Source organism: Corapipo altera, unplaced genomic scaffold (assembly GCF_003945725.1).
Source record: "Corapipo altera isolate COAL_440 unplaced genomic scaffold, ASM394572v1 68, whole genome shotgun sequence".
Taxonomy (NCBI): Eukaryota; Metazoa; Chordata; class Aves; order Passeriformes; family Pipridae; genus Corapipo; species Corapipo altera.
Window position 1 is genome coordinate 6414976 of NW_020884919.1, and position 16349 is coordinate 6431324.

At 38.9% G+C, this 16349-nt stretch overlaps 1 protein-coding gene across 1 annotated transcript in view; it reads left to right on the forward strand.

Annotated features, from left to right (window-relative positions):
- Positions 1–6: 6 nt before the first annotated feature.
- Positions 7–16349, forward strand: part of DARS (aspartyl-tRNA synthetase) — a 36358-nt gene continuing 20015 nt past the window's right edge. Inside the window, exons 1-4 of the mRNA XM_027656296.1 lie at positions 7–80; positions 1060–1117; positions 5446–5538; positions 9882–9984. Coding sequence (XP_027512097.1) covers positions 9–80; positions 1060–1117; positions 5446–5538; positions 9882–9984 — 326 coding nt within the window. The 5' untranslated portion in view covers positions 7–8. The remainder of the gene's footprint in view (positions 81–1059; positions 1118–5445; positions 5539–9881; positions 9985–16349) is intronic.

The window sequence follows — 16349 nt, forward strand, 5'->3', positions numbered from 1 at the left end:
CCGCAGAGATGCCGAGCGCCGCCAGCCGCGGGCAGGGCCACGACCGCCGCCCGGAGAACGACGACTCGTCGGCGGCTGATGTGGGTCTCCGCAGGGAACGGGGCGGGCGCGATGTGGAGGCTCCCCAGGGTGGGGTTTGGCCGGGCCCGGGGGCACGGCTGCCTTTGGCTTTACCCGGCCTATCCCCCCCCCCACACCTTCACCGGGCCCGGTCTGTGATTCCCTGAAGAGCTCAGCCCCTCCAGAAGCACCTGGGCTGCCTCTCCACAGCAGGGGCTCCTGCAGGTGCTTCTGTCCCGTGCGTGAGGATCACAGAGCAGTAATGAAAGATTGTAGGCCAGTGTTTGTTCAAGGAAAAAAAAAGTACTAATAATGAACATCAGTTCGTTTTGTGATGAAATCTCTTTTGCTTGTTGTTGGAAGGCCAAAAATGCATCAGCAGTAAGGAATTGTGAATGCTGGCGCCTTCCATAAAATCGTGAATGTGCCACAATTTATCAAAAGCAGAGGAGCAAAGTCTGTCCAAATAAAGCATTTAGAACGAACTTTGGTTCGTATATTGAATAGAATGAAATAAATAATTCAAGGGGGTTTATTCTAAATGAAATGTTTGGTTGTGAAACCAGAATTGTGATATTTTTGGAGAAAAGGCCATGTTGCCCCGTGTCCCACCTGTTTTGTTAACAGTCAGACCTCACTGGGCTGTGACCATGGCATGTGATCTGGATTTCTCTGGGTGCCTGAAGGTGGGAAAGAGATATTTAATGTATCTAGTTCTGTAGGACTCAATATTTTCAGGAGTAGGTTCTTTGTAGAGAAAGTCACACAGGTTTCTGTGTAAGAGGTGATGATCCTCGTGCATGTTTGAACTTGTGAGAGTTATTATTTTCTTACCTGGCACAATTGTCTTCTCTCCCTTGTGTGTCTCATACGAGTCTAAACCACAATTTCTTTAATATTACAGCTAATTATTTTGTATCCCCTCAGTTAACTCTGCAGTGATTTTGTTCATCTTTCTGTGTATGCTTCTTTGACGTGTGTTTCTTACCTCCATTTCAGGATTATGCTAAGGAAAGATATGGAGTATCACCAATGATACAATCCCAAGAGAAACCAGGTCAGTTGAAAACCGAAACAAGTACTTGCAAAAGAGAGGGAGGATGGGGAAAGAAGGAAAAAATAATTTATGTACTTGATACCTTCAGTACTTCTTTGAGAAATCATTTACCAAACTTTTTCATTCAGATCCCGCTGGCGTTCTTTCACTTTCTTTGAATACGTTTGACACTTGTGAGACGCTTGAATTTGGAGTGCTGTGTCCAGTTTTGGGCTCTCCAGTGCAAGGAAAACATTAACATTTGGGAGCCAGTCCAGTGGAGAGCCACCAGATTGTCCAGGGGGCTGGAACACAGGATCTCAGAGAAGAGGCTGAGGGAGCTGGGCTTGTTCAGCCTGGAGAAGAGGGAGCTGTGGGGAGGTTTTATTACAGTTTATATCTGCTTAATGGAAGGGTGTAGGAAAGGTAAAACCAGGGTTTGAAAGTGTGTGGTAATTGGACAGGAGGTCACGGACAGAAGTTAGAACACAGGGAACTGAAATGAGAGGGAAGAAAAAATAAACCCAGGAGTGTGATTGGATATGGGAGCTGGGTCCAGAGAAATTGGGGAGTCTCAGTCTTTGCCCTTGCCTGGGCCACACCATACACAGCTCAACAGTTTTGTCTCTGTGCAACACTGCAGGGTTGACTTCTTTTGTTATTATTAAATGGTTATGATTTATAATGTACTGAGTCCTGAGATGTCAGGGTTTCTCTGTGTTTGGAGTAAGTGCTGCTATGGTTGTTGCAGCAGTGCTCCCTGAGTAGGATCTCAGTCTGCTTATGCAGCCTGCATTGCTCCTGCATAGGAGCACCAATGCCATTAATATTTATGGGGTTTATATCATTCACACCACCCTGAATTCAGGAAATCCTCATTTTCTACTGATGGGGAATTGAGATTCAGAGAAACTTATCAGCTAGAGAACAATCTCCCGGGACAACATCCCAGGAAATACTAATCTTTGTATTATTCAGAGCATGAAGCAGGAACATGAGAAGGGATAGACTGACTTTTTGTAACTTCTTCATGGTGAAATGTAAAGAAGCAACATCATCTGTGATTAGGTGATTTTTTTTTTTCTCCTCTGAGTGGTTGTTTTGGTTGTAAAAGGCTGAGTGCTGTATTTAGTTATGTTATATTGTCCCCTGTGACCCTTGATACTCTTTTAAAAAAGTCTCAGTGTATGGACAACATTGAGTGGGTTTTCCATTGGGCTTAATATACAACCTACAACACTCCTGCTGTTCTGTTATTTAGGAGGTGGTTGCCCTGAACACCAAAATTAGGTAACCATAAAGAACAAAATGCCTATGATAAAAAAAAAGTTGGAAATCGTCATAGTCCCTTCATTGAGACTATTGCACTCTTATTTACAGATTCAGTAGTTCCTGCCAGGAGAGCTCTTGCCAAAGGGTTCTTGTTCCTCTGCAGGCAAATTAAAACTTTTCAGAGCTTCACAGTGTTGTTGCTCCACCCTGCTCTGCTGAGCTCCCACACACCTGTCCTTTCTTGGCCCACTTCAGTCCTTCTCCTGCTAACATTGGCTGCCCTGGCTCTCTGATGTTCTCATTTCTGTTATGTCAGGTCTTTTAAGTCCTGACTTGAGGCTGTGATTTCTAGTAAAACTGCATTTTTTGCCTTCCCTTTTTTTCTGCTTTCAGCCCCATTATCTCATCTCCCCTCCCTGGAAGTTGCTTTCGACTTCTACTGCTTTTGACTTCCAGGTTTTTTTTTTAATCAAACTTACCTTCTCTTTTTCAACTTTATGGAATATTGCAAAGATGCTGGCACTCCACAGGGACAGCAGAAGTACTGATCAGTCTGTTCAAAATTCCATGATGCAAGAGAAATTAACTTAGTTGACAGGCAGGGAATGGGGTCTGGAGGTGGAAAAGTGATTTTGTCTTGTATATCCCACAGAGCTTTTTAGGCTTTTATCCTCTCCTCCCATGTTTAGAAGAGGTCAGAGCTCTCAGAGAAAGATAAGGATATTTAATATGTTGAAAAGAAGAGATTGTGCTATATGTTAAGGAAACAAAAACTACAGCTTCCCCATAAAACATGACTCAAAATGGCAATGAAGGTGAGACAGCCTGAATACTGAATTGAGGCTGGAAGTGCAATTTCAAACTTATGGAGTGTTGTGTTTAACTTTGTTTAAAATCTTTGTTCCATCATCTGCTGCAACTGTAGCACAGTTTAAAACGTCTTTTATTTTTGCACTGAATTGTCTAGAAGTGTTTATGTGGCAAGAAGACAGAAAATGTAAGTGTAGCTTGCATTTGTGAAAGAACAAGTAGGTCATAGTCTGAAGAATATGGTGGGAGGACCTTAAAAGTGAGAGCAAGAAACTTCATTTTTATCATGAAAGAGCTGAAAGTGAGCTGGAAGGAATTCCAGGTCAAATGATATGTGAAAGTACCCTTTTTATGAAAAATGAAATAGTTTTTAATAATTCATAGCATATAAGAATTTTTGTGTTGACCATGTCTTGTTTACTCTTGGTGGAACGTGGACCATTATGTATCCAAATGACTTTTGAAAATATTTATCTAGTGCAGATGGATCCTGAAACACTAAGGATCCATATAAAGTGTCATACCTAGAAAGTATTTTAAGTTTGCAGCAACACAGTTTTAAGTTGACTGAGGTAATTTTTACTGAATATTGAACTCTTAGAAACACTGAAGGTTATGGGTTGTGATGGTTGCCTGTTTCCTGTAGTACTACACTGGTAGAGTTTGAGTGTCAGAAGGTGCTGGAAAGTGATAGCATCTTTATTCCCCTTTCTCCTGCTCCAGTGCACACACACACACACACACACACACTTTATTCATTTATTTGAGTCGATTTCCCATCACATTTCTATCTTTGTTTCCATTCTGTCCGTGGTTTTAATGTGTTTCTGTGAAGAAAGAGCTGCATTGCCCTGAGCATGAGCTAATAAACATCTTCAGCCCCCTAAAATCCCGAGTGCAGAATAATGGGCTTGCAGGGCAAGCTGTGACTGGCATTCAGAGACAGGAGGGAGTCCAGAAGAACAGATGGTAGCCTGGGGTAGGCAAACTTTGGAAAAGTTCTGGCGGGAAAAGTCTCCAGTGAAAGTGTCTGAGTAAATTTAGTGTTATTTTGAAATCAGGAGAAGTCTGTGAGGAAAGGTTTGTCATAGAATCAGGGAATATCTCAGGTTGGAAGAGACCCATAAGGATCAGTATCTCCACTGAAGAATTTTTTTGGCTCATAAGCAGTGTTTTTAACTGCAGGTGAGCAAGTGTAGCTGTTAGAATCATTGATGTTCTATGCAGTGCTATCTGTATCCTCTATTTGATTTCTGGATACTATAAAAAGTGTTTGAGACCATGCAAAAATGCATTTGGCCAGAAAAATACAATTAGACAAGTACATTTCAAGAAACAGTGGCATGCAGCCAGCATATTGGCAGTTCATAATGGTTGTGTACAATTTTTAAAGTCCTGATTTATTTAAAAATATTTTCCTTGATAATTTTTATTTTTTCATTTTTTACCCAAAATCTGACCTTCCTAAACCGTGCATTTCTGTTATTTAGCTTTCATGTGTACATTGAATTTGAAGGGTTCTTTCTGATCAACTTTGGCTCTGACAGTGACAGTGATAGCAGTGCTTGATGAGGTGGTCAAACAGATTGTCTCTTAAAATTGGTATCCATTTTACACAGTAATACTCTTGTTGCTCCAAAACGCTGTTGTTTTTATCGAAATAAATTTTTGTTTTAATTTATAATGCACATTTATTTGTGGTTTCTTTCTCATATTTATTTTAAATAAATTGCTGTTCGTTAATTCAAATTAATTTAAAGTTAATAATTATTTTGTGGTGATATTCACCCTACTCACGTAGGGTAGGTACAGAGAACAGCCCTGCCACCTCCGAGCCTTTGCTTTGCTGGTTCAACCTGCCAACCCTCACGTTGCAAGTGGAGCAGGGCAGGCATCCCTTAGGTAGCAGAAATTCAGAGTAATAAGTGCAGGTGGTGCAGTGAAGTCCTATCAAAAGCAGTGTAGTCATGCTGGGCTCTGCCAGCCGTGAACTGCAGTGAGTGTTGGGGTTGTTGAAGTGCAGCCTGACCCTGCTGTATAAGTCAAATTAAATTGAACCAAGTTAAAGCTCCTTGATCCTGTTCAAGTCACTGGGAAAGGAAATGGGGTCTTGTGAGTCTTCAGTACGTCGATTATGCTGTAGATACAAAAAGTAATGGTTTGGATTTATTTTAAATTTTGGCAGTGTATTTGAAGTTTAAAGTGAAAAATGTTTTGCTTCAAAAACACCAGAACTTTTAACGTCTTTGTTTCTTTCTGTGACTCAGATAGAGTTTTGGTTCGCATTAAAGACTTGACATTGGAGAAGGCTGATCAGGAGGTTTGGGTTCGTGGCAGAATTCACACAAGCAGAGCTAAAGGTGAGATGCCTCCAGGGTTTTTAGTTTTATTTCCTTATATTGTTAGTGTAACCTGAATGTTTATTTGGGTTTCATGGCCTATGGTCTTGCATTCAAGAAAATTTTACCACCTGGTTACTCAGTGTTTTCTCAGTGTTCACATCGACTGGTATTTTCTCTTTTTCCACTTCTCTTTTCCCAAGAGGTAAAAGGAAATTTTCAGCAGTGAGGAAATCAGGTTATTACTATTACATTGTAGTCAATGTGAGTTTTGGTTTTATCATATTGCTAAATAATATGTGGACAATTGTAAATAATAGGAATTCAAAAATATTACAACCGTTCTCCTTTGATGCTAACAGTTGTGAGATAAACCAGTTTTAAGCTTCTACAGTAAAATGTACTTTTATTGTAAATGTACCAGTTGTCAGACAGGTCATATTTATTCTGCTGCATATCAATATCTCCACCATACCTTTTCTTTGACAGGAAACAAAAATCTGTGTTAAAATTTCAGTTTTACTTTCAGTTACTGGTATCTGATTATATCAATTTGAACTTCAAGGAAGAGGCATCATCTTTCTTTACCAAGACAAAGGGAAAATCCTTTCCTAGGTTTCCTAGTGTGGGCTGTCATACTTGGCTGTCTGACAGTCATATTTCTTCCCTGGAATCAGAAGTTCTCTCTGGAGACCAGGTTGCCATATGCAAACCTAAATAGGCTTTGGCCTTTGCAGTTGACACCAGATGCTGACAACTGTTGTACTGGTTTCAGTTATGTTTGGCAGCTCTGTAGTCTTTCCAAGAATTGAAAGAAAAGAGCATAAAGAAATTACCTTCCTGAGCGAAACAACAGTAATCTTAAAATTGGGAATGATGCAAATTAGGGGCAAGGATCCAGTACAGAATATGGTCACAGATTCATTTCTCTTTTAGAGGCTTCATTTTCTTAAAAAATGTCCCACTTCATGAGTGTCTGTGCTGCAGTCAGTTAAAACAGGGAACTGCATTACTGTATTACATTGATTTGTGGTATCCTGCATGGTGGATGCATTTACTTCAATCCCAGTGACATCTCTGTAACATGGCAGGACTGACTTCCAAGAACCTGGTTGTCATCCTTCACCTTTGACCTCAGGAAAGGTTTTGATGAAATAACACTACTTATTTTCAAAACTCTTTAACACAACCTGAAGAATGAAAGAAAAAGGAACCGATCGTGGGCATGAATGTTCTGAATTTATTGATTGTGTCTCTTGTTCCCTCTCGGTCTGACAGCAGAGAACAATTCTGACATTCAGGGAGTGCTGCTAGGGAATGCCATATGCTTGTTTACTTAAGCTTTGGGGGAAAGAATCTTACAAGAAAAGCAAATGTTTAAGGGTAAAAAGTAATATTAGCCTTTCCCACACACATCACGGCACTATTCCTACCATTATGGAAAAGAAAGCCTTGCAGGAAACAGGAAAATGTTACACAAAAATAGCTTTAGTTTTTCTCAGAAACTTGAATTCGACTCCTAAACAACCAATATACATACCCTTTATTTAACCCTGTCTAGTTCTGACCAATAAACCAAAAAAATGAATGGGAACAACTGCAGATTCCAGCTGTCTCATATAGCAAGTCACTCCTGAAGTCTGATGGAAACGAACTGAAGGATGTGTAAAGAATGGGGTGTTGGGAATTTCTGTGGCTTGTACTAAAATTGAAGTGCTTGGGGCCCTGTGGTTCTTATCGTAGATTAAACAAATGTTATTTCTGGCCTTATTTTAAAGCCACCCGAAGCTACTGGTTACGTTTATCATGGAAAAGCCTTTGGGAAATTGGTCTGGGCTTGGCCAGGCAGCTGGAATTGTGCAGGATGTTAGACCCGGACTCGGTTTTGGTTTATGAATGCAAAGGTTTATTAAACATCTGAAAATAAGAATCCCACCAAGACCAATTTAAATACTGGACCAAATTTTATAATCAAGTGTATAAAGTTTTCTCTTTGCTGGCAAATGTGTAAAACCAGCAATATATTAATTTATATGACCAAACAGTTTTTACTCTTTATACACATTCCTTCCTTACGTCGTTTTCTTTCATAAGGTCTCTGGTGATTTGGTGCTTTTATCCAAGAAAAACAATGGATTTCTGGTTGGTTTTATGTGCTTACTTTTGATGGAATTCTCCACGTGGTGTCTTCTCTTATTTGTTCAGTGACTAAACATTCCTTGCATTATACTGTGTCAGAGCTTTTTAACCAAATTTCTTTTGAAACTTTTCTTTTTTTTTAGGGGTTCTTGTGGGACATGGTTTTGGTTTGTTATATGGAAACTCAGAGTAGTTTACTGTTGAATGTGAGTAATGCTGGTCTTATACTTTCCACTTAAAGACCGTGTAAGTATTTTAGAACACAGAGAGAACATCCCATAATCCCATTTTTTTATCACTGGGATGCTTCCTTTGTCCCAGCTCTTGATCTGGAAAGGTATCTAAGCATGAGCTGGATTTGATTATGGCTTGTTTTTTTGGTACTTGGTTTTGAACGCCTTCAGCTCTTTTGGGAAAAGTTCTATTTCCTCCTGCAATCTTTGTAACTGGGATGTTTTAACTGGTGCTGTCAGTGAGGTCTGTTTGATCACTTATCTGCTGTATGATTAGAAATGGTTGAGTTCTGCAAAACATCCTCTTTGCTAATGAAAACTGCTACTGTTGCTCACGACAAACAGATTTGAGTCCTTTTATAATGCAGATACTGATCAGGCTTCCAGTGCTGGGGATTAAGTACAACTGCCAGAGAGTTTTGGATGAGGCTCTGAGCAAGCTGGTCTAGTTGAAGATGTTCCTGCTCGTTGCAGGGGGGTTGGACTGGATGGCCTTTAAAGGTCCCTTCCACCCAAACTATTCTATGATCCTGTGGTTTCAGGTTCCTCCATTATTTCACTATTTTATCCTTAAATATTTGCTACTTGAGTGACATTGTAGCTGTCTTCAGCTGTGGATTTTTTGTTTGAACACCTCTGGAGTACAGAACTAGTTGTGCCCTGTTTTCTGAAAATTAGTAACTAATTTAGTTGCATTTTTGTTTGTCATATGACAAGATTAATTATTTCCAATAATTATAATGTTAATATTTAATAATATTTTGTACTAGTTTTGTATATTTACTTTTATTTCCGTGAGAGCATGTATCAAGTGTTCTGTGTTTCTCTTCTGATACTGTTTAAACTCTCTGTAGCTGTGTCAGGAATGGCAGTTGCATAATTACAAATGAAAACGGCAACAGGCTTTTTAGTGTCAGTTTTCCAGTTATGTGGATGTTGATTTATTGTTTTAGAGCCTAAGTCAACAATAACTGGGAAGTAGCTGTGTATAACAAAGCTTTTGACTTCTTCCTATTCTCACCATTTCAATGGAAACGTTACAATGTTCTGAGTCAGAGGGATAAAGTTAAAGGGATATTGGTGCATTTATCAGATACTGGCACAACAATGAAATGTTTGTTGTTAATGGCTCTCTCTAGGAAGAAGTATTTAAAATCACCATATTTCCTTTAATCTAAGTTAAGGAATAAATGACTATTAGAGATGTGAGAAGAAATATGAAATGATTGTAACTGTCAGCTAAACAGATTAGAAAGAGCTTTGATGACTTGGAAATACCCATTTTAAAAGTCAACAAAATGCATTATGTTCTTTGTAAATTGTTATTAATTTCTATTAACTTCTTTTTCCCTAAGATGTTCATGATTAAATTGCTCTTACAGGAATTTTTAATTGGGTCTTTTAGGTTCTTGTCATTCACTAGAATCAATACTCCTTTTGTACCCCTTCATTCTGAATGTGTGGTGTATTATTGTTGGTTTAGTCCCTGCAGTGCAAAATCAAGCCTGTTTCTCTCAGAGCAGCTTTGTAAAGTCAACTCTGCAGCTTTGATTTGAGAAGATGAGGAAAAAACTTCTTTACAAATAAATAAGACTTGAAGTAGCTGTGAGCAAAGAAACAAGGAAAAGTGTGATTTATCTCTTGCAGTTGAAGAAAAATAGTTTCTTTGAAAGTTACGATTTGTTGTTTTCCTTTTGTCTAAATATTATTTATCTTGGAAGACTTATTGTTATTTTCAGAAAATGTCCATTCACGTGTTTATAGATGTAAGGCAGAATTATTTATCTGAGGGGGTGTGTACATGCAGAGCTGAGTAGTTTGATGGAGCTTTTTGGGGGGGGTGGGTGGGGCTGGTGACGATGAGCTAAACACAGACACACACACTCTTTAAAGCTCAGCCTAATATTTAAGTAGCAAAGCATTTTTTCTCATTCACAGAGAGCTGGAGTAACTTGTCCTTAATACACCTGTGTTGTTTCCCTTTGTGTTCAGGGAAGCAGTGCTTCTTAGTCCTGCGTCAGCAGCAGTTCAACATCCAGGCTCTCGTGGCTGTGGGACAGCATGCGAGCAAGCAGATGGTAAAGTTTGCTGCCAAGTAAGTAAGCAATTATATCCTGTTGTCAGAGTAAACAATGGTGGGAACCAGGACTCCCAGGGGTCGGGACCATTTTCACACATTAACATCAATGCTTCGTTTGTTTTAAAATGTAGTTATTTAAATTGTCAGCTCTCTATTGCCTTGAATACATTACACTGACAAAAGGTAAAATAGAGAACAGGCTTGAAATTCATTCTGAACTGCTGAAGCAGCATTCTCTCGCCACAGACAACCTACATTTATTTCCAAGCTGGCTAACAAAAAGTCTGGCAAGCTGAGCTTAGTGGGACACTTCATTTTGTGTGTGGTGCTGCTGTGTGTCTGCACATGTTCAGGGTTTTTCTTCTACAAGATGTGTGCAGTGTAGCAATACATTTTATAGTTAGAACTGGTCTGAAGGAGTCCCATGTTGCAAGTGGCTTACTGAGTTGAAGAAATTAGAAGTGGCTTCTGTGCACTGCATTAATCTTATTTACACCTTATTTTTGGCACTAGAATGTTTAATTGTAGCACTAAACCTGCATTCCACAGTTTTCCCATATAATGCAGGTTTAGTGCTACATTTAATGGGGGATTTAAGTTAATTTTTCAAAAGTTGGGGGAGGAGCACTAATAGACTTGCCAATTAAAAGTGTTTGCTGCAGCAACTTGAATTCAGTTATTTGGTTCATTTTGTTCCTGAAGATAAAAGATGATTTTTCTGTTTGCCTAAGGTTGTGCTTTCAGGTTGCCCAGTAATAAACATGCCTGCATGATAGATGTGTTTTATAGCAGAACTTTTAATCATGTATATCTACTTGTTCACAAATAGAAATGTGGCTCAGTTTGGTGCAATAATGTTTAACATGTGGCACTGGAGTTGCTTCTACGTAGCTCTTGGCACTGCTCTCATGCCTGGGAAGGGAGCCCCCAGTAATTAACTGCAAAAGGGCTACAGCCTTCAACCTTCAATATGTCAGGAGAGGAAGGATTTGTTATAGTACAGACTTCCAGAAGCTGAGCTAAGAAGGTTGGGATAATGCTTCTGCTGAGGGGGTTCAAGGCAACGGGAAAACAGACCCAGCAGTGTTTGTTGTTTGGCTGTGCTTAGTGCTGGCAGTGCCAGTGTGAAACATGCTGTTTACAGGTGTTTGTGAGCCAAAGTGAAGTGTTCAGTTTCTTCATGAAATGGTTTATTCTCTCCACCACTTAGAATCCTTGAAAAGAATTAAGTGTATAATTTACTTGTTCCCTAATTCATCTCCCTCCAACCTACCAATAGTCTGCCTGTGCTCTCTCGGCGAACTTGTGCTGCAGAGCAGCGGAACCACCCTTAGAGCTGTGATCTCACTCTCCTGTTCTCCAGTTCTCTCCAGTATCTGTTTTTCAGTTTTCTTCGTGATTCTTTGCTCCACAGCAGAATTTCTTACATTTCATGAGTGGCAGAGCTCAGTGGTTAGGAGCTCATGAGAAGGAAGTTGGTCCTTACTCTTTTCTTCCATGTGCTGACTGACACTTATAAACCTTCCATGATGTTTTTTGTGATTCACTGCTCTTTTTTTGCTTGGTTAGTTTTCTGCCAGGTTAGTGATTTACACTAGGTTATGGAGATCCAGAGCTAACAAGGAATGATAAATGGTGGATTAGGGTATCTGAAAGAGTCATGGGCAAAGCTCCTTTCTCTCATGGCAGCAGAGAGCTGTTGAATCAGACAGAACCTCATCCTTGGTTCTTCCCAACTCCTGTAATCTCCACTTTTCTGGACAGGACAGACCTGAATTCCTTTGGGTAGCCAGACTCGTGATGTTTGTAAGCTGTGTTTTGACTTTTCATTCTGCTCCCTTTTGTGACAGCATTTGCTGGTTAAATCCTGGTACTTCAGCCTCTCTTAATTTACAGCATTCATGTTTTACTCGTTATTTGTGGTTCTGAAATGCTTGTATGCTCATCATCACGTTCTTTGAATGGTGTAACTTTCCCTGTCACAACCCTCTGGGTTCTCTTTGGGGGTTTGGTTTTGTTAACACCATCAGTGCAGCCATCTTCTCATGAATCCTTCCCACCCACAGACCTATTTTATTCATATCCTGCCATGCTCTCACTTTTTCCAGATCTCCCACAATTCTGTCTGATGTTCCCACTGCAGCTGCTTCTTGTCCTTCAGAGGCTGCTGCTGTTCCCTGGCTCCTGAGGGCACGTGGGGTCACTGTGTCCCAGCACCTGAGGCAGAGCCCAGTACGTGCCTGTCCTCAGTCACTTCCCAGCCGGATTTCACCTGCTCTGGAATGCTGCCATTATTTTTAACAGATGTCTAAAAATAGCAGTCCTGTTTCCCTGCCTTTCTCAGTGTCTCTTTTCATCATCTCATTTCCTGCACATTAAGTGAGCAAATACACATTTATTGATGAAAACATCACTTAAATACCTTGAATTTCAATAGATTTTTCAACTTTTTCACTGGTAGTACATAATTTATATTTTTCACGTGCTACTTTCTCATATTTTGATTGTGTTCACGACTTCCTTTGAAATAATTTGTGAAATTCTGGATCTTGTGTTTTTAATGAGAGTTCATTAAATAATGAACATTTCTTGTACAAATTTTCATAAATGATAAACAAACCAGTTCCTCTTTTAGATATTGGCACATGGAAACCAAGAACTTTCATAACCTCCTGTGGTCAGCAACATTCATATACTAATTATCTCCATTATCATAAGAATGTAAGTTCTTTTTAGTGAAAGGTACTTAACACTCATTTAGCTCAGATTTCACAGAAATTTCTGTGAGTTTAACTATGGAAAGTTTCTAGTTGAACTTTCAAAATGTTCTTGGCCAACAGCACAGAGCCACTGGAGACCCTGGATTGGCAGCTGTGGAATTGTTCTTCTGTCTTTGGTCAGAAAAGCCAATCCAGCCTGGTCCTGCACGGGATGCTGTGTAAGGGAAAGAGTTCATTGTCTCCTTCAGGCAGCAGAGGTGCCAAGTGGAGCAATTAGTAATTTATCAACCTGCTTTTTCCAGCAAGTGTGGGGTGTGGTTGGTTTTGGTTTTCTTTCTCTTTTTCTATATCAGCATCGAGCCTTTCCTGCCACCCCACTGCCAGAGCCACGTGAGATGATAGAGCAGTTGGCAGAGGTGGTTAACAGATTCTCATTTAGCTGCCCAAATGTGTCCTTGCAGAGGAAGTTACTTGATGGCTCTTTATAGGAGAGAATAAAAATACAGGAAAGAGAATAAAAATGGAAGGGGGGAAAAAAAGGGTAAACCTCTATGAAAATAATGCACAGTGTAAAAAAATAAACATGAGTTTTTAGCTAGATAATTTAGTAAAACCAGGAAAACTGCTGGATACTGCAGAATGTTTTCTTTATGCATTTCTGTTCAATTTTTATGTCAGTGGTTTGGAAGAAGATGTCAAATTGCAGTTGTTAAGTCTGCTGGTGACACAGAAATTGGACTGGTAAAGTAGATGCTCAGGAGTGTAGAGTAACCAGGGCTCATTTAGAATAATCACTTTGATGCTCTTCAGTGGGAATTTGTAGCTTTGTGATCATTACATCAGATTTGGTGTCTGATCAGGATTTATATGTAGCAAAGTACAGAGAGAAATGTGAGATGCTGATGGATAACTGACCTGATAGCAGCCCATGCAGTTCTTATTTGCTGTGCTGGGAGATCTCTGGAGTTTTGAAAAAGAGAAATAAAATGCCATTAATGTAATATGTGCCAGTCATTAGACCATTTCTGGAATATTTAGTCCACTTTTGTTGTCTTTATGTCTGAATGTATTTCAAATTGGAAAAGGTTGATGGTGAAGTTGCAGGATAAAATGATCTACACTCAGGCAAATCTGCTTTTCTGTGAGACTAAAGAAAACTGTTCAATCCTAGGGAAATTAGAAATTTAAATCCCAGTCTGATGGTACCTATGCAAGAAGATTTTCTGCCAATGGGGGGTTCTTAAGTCACAGATACAAAGGTGTGACAGGTTGCAGTGAACAGAGGATGAAGTTGGGGAAATGCAGAAGGGAAATAAAGTGGAGTTTTTTCAGTAAAAGTTGTTAAAAATGCATGGTGGATTTTGTTACTTAAAATCTTTAAAAGCAGACAGGCTTCTTTTTTTCCCCAGAAGATAGTGGGGTTCAACCAAGTGTTAGAATGTTGGTATAAGAAACAGATTATTATATTTTTAGAAAGAAGAGAATAAGGTGTTTACCTGACCTTCAGGAGTACAATGTCTGTTTTCAGGGGGCTTCATGGATACTTGCTCTGTTTGTGCAGGCAGGATCACAGTTACTCTCACTGAGTACAGAATGTTTATACTCTCAACTCATTTTTAAAAGTAAACTCCATTGCCTTCAGCTTTCATTGACAGTCACATAAAGTATCATTGATTATTATATTTTAATGCAATTATTTAATACTTTTAGATTTAATAATGTATTAATATAGTAATTAATGCAGAGTGCTTAAAGGTGTAAAACCAAGAAAATGCCTGAATAGGTATAGACACTACAGATGAATTAAAACATTTTCTACTTAAAATCTAGAAATAACCAAGTTTTTTCCTATTCTTCAGACTTTTGATCAAGAAAATGTTTATTGTTCTTCACCTCAGCACAGGGTTCAGCTTGCAACACAAAGCTGTTGGTGAAAGATGTTGCCATACAGGCTGCAAGGATGCAATCCTGTGGTTGAAAGAGAAAGTCTTGGCTAATAGACATGCACATAATTAAGAGGGACATAAAAAGGCATCTAGTGGGCACTTTAGTAATTATAGTCTTGATTTTTTGGACCATTACATGTAAAGTAGTTTACTATACAGAGAAATTTTTTAGCATTGGACTTCATAAATCTCTTACTCAAGCAGCTTCTTTAAATATTAAACAATGTAAAGATGTCATCTTTCTTAATGATGCATTTATTTATTAATTTATTTATTATTAAACTAATTGAGTTTCTGGTCCTTGCTAATATTAATTACAGGTATAAATATTGTTTTCTTTGGGAATGGTGGTAACTTTGTCATGCTTTTCTGCTACTTGTTGACTTTTTTTGGTGTGTTTGGGGGTTTTTTTTGTTCCCCAGGGGAATTTTATCAAAAATCACCCAGATGACTTGGTCCTGCTGCTGTGGAAAACAAATTTACTGGCATTTCCTTAAAACTTCTTCTTTCTTGTTGTAACTTGACCTGAAATTACCATTTCAGTAACATTATTGGAATTACCTGTTGGGATCAAAGCAGCACCTTCTGGGTTTCTGTAGTTTATGTTTGATGCAATTTGTTAGGGACTTCTGATTTTTGCAGCTCTAGATCTTGCTGAGTTCAAACAGAACTCAAAACAGCAGCTTTTATTTCCATTCCTGATTAAATCTGTAGTTTTAAGGAGAAAAAGCGTATTTTTTATTTATCAAATGAAAGTTAGAGGAGACGATGAATGTTTGTGAGTACAAAGATGGTCGTATGCAGCAGAACCTTCATAGTGCTTTTGTGCCCAAGCATATTGGATACAGGGATTTACATAGTTTAATTTAGCAGTTAAAATTATGGCAAACATAACTACTAAGGAATGCTACAGTTTTAAAGTATGGTCCAGATGAAGAAACACATTTTATTTGCAACTGCAGCTTAGAGAGAGAAAGCTGATTTTATCATACGTGCAGATAAGTTCTGTTATGCAAGTTTGCAAAGCAATATTGCAGTTACAATGTGTAACAGTGATGTAAAAGTCAGTGTCTTCCTGTGCTTTTAAGCTGATACCATTTTGGATGTCTTGAATTCCTTGCATGTTCTGATCAAAGCTCTGTAAGGACTTCACTCACACCAGTTCTCAGCCATGGGATCAGTAATCTGATTGTGAATCCATCATACAACACTTTTCTATTTAACTATTTTTTTTTTTGGCAACGCAAAGAATTTCCTTCAGTAAGTTTAAAACGTTATTTGCACTTATTAGTGGGAGGGCTTTTATTCAGCAGATTAGAAACTTACATTTTCGGTGAAGACACTGCTCTTCATGTCATTAGTGGTGTTTTCTGGACATTTGCCAAAGTGTTGACATGGAAAACGAAGCGGGGAAAAATAGACAGAAGAGAATTGTTTGGGGAAAAAAGTTCACAGGAGAGTAAAACTTTTATTCTTTTAAACATTCACGTGTTTGAAAAGCAGAGGGGATTTATAGTTACACTTATGACAGTTTCAGCATCATTTATTCTCTGTGCATTTCTTATCATCATGTTCTCTTGCATCCAAAGCACTGTGTTGGTTCCACAGTCTTTTTAAGGACTTTGAAACAGTCATTTGTAAGAGAGTGTACTTCCAAGCACTTGGTGTCATTTCAGTTATCCTTTCTTGAATTTGTTGCCTCTGCTAAAATGAT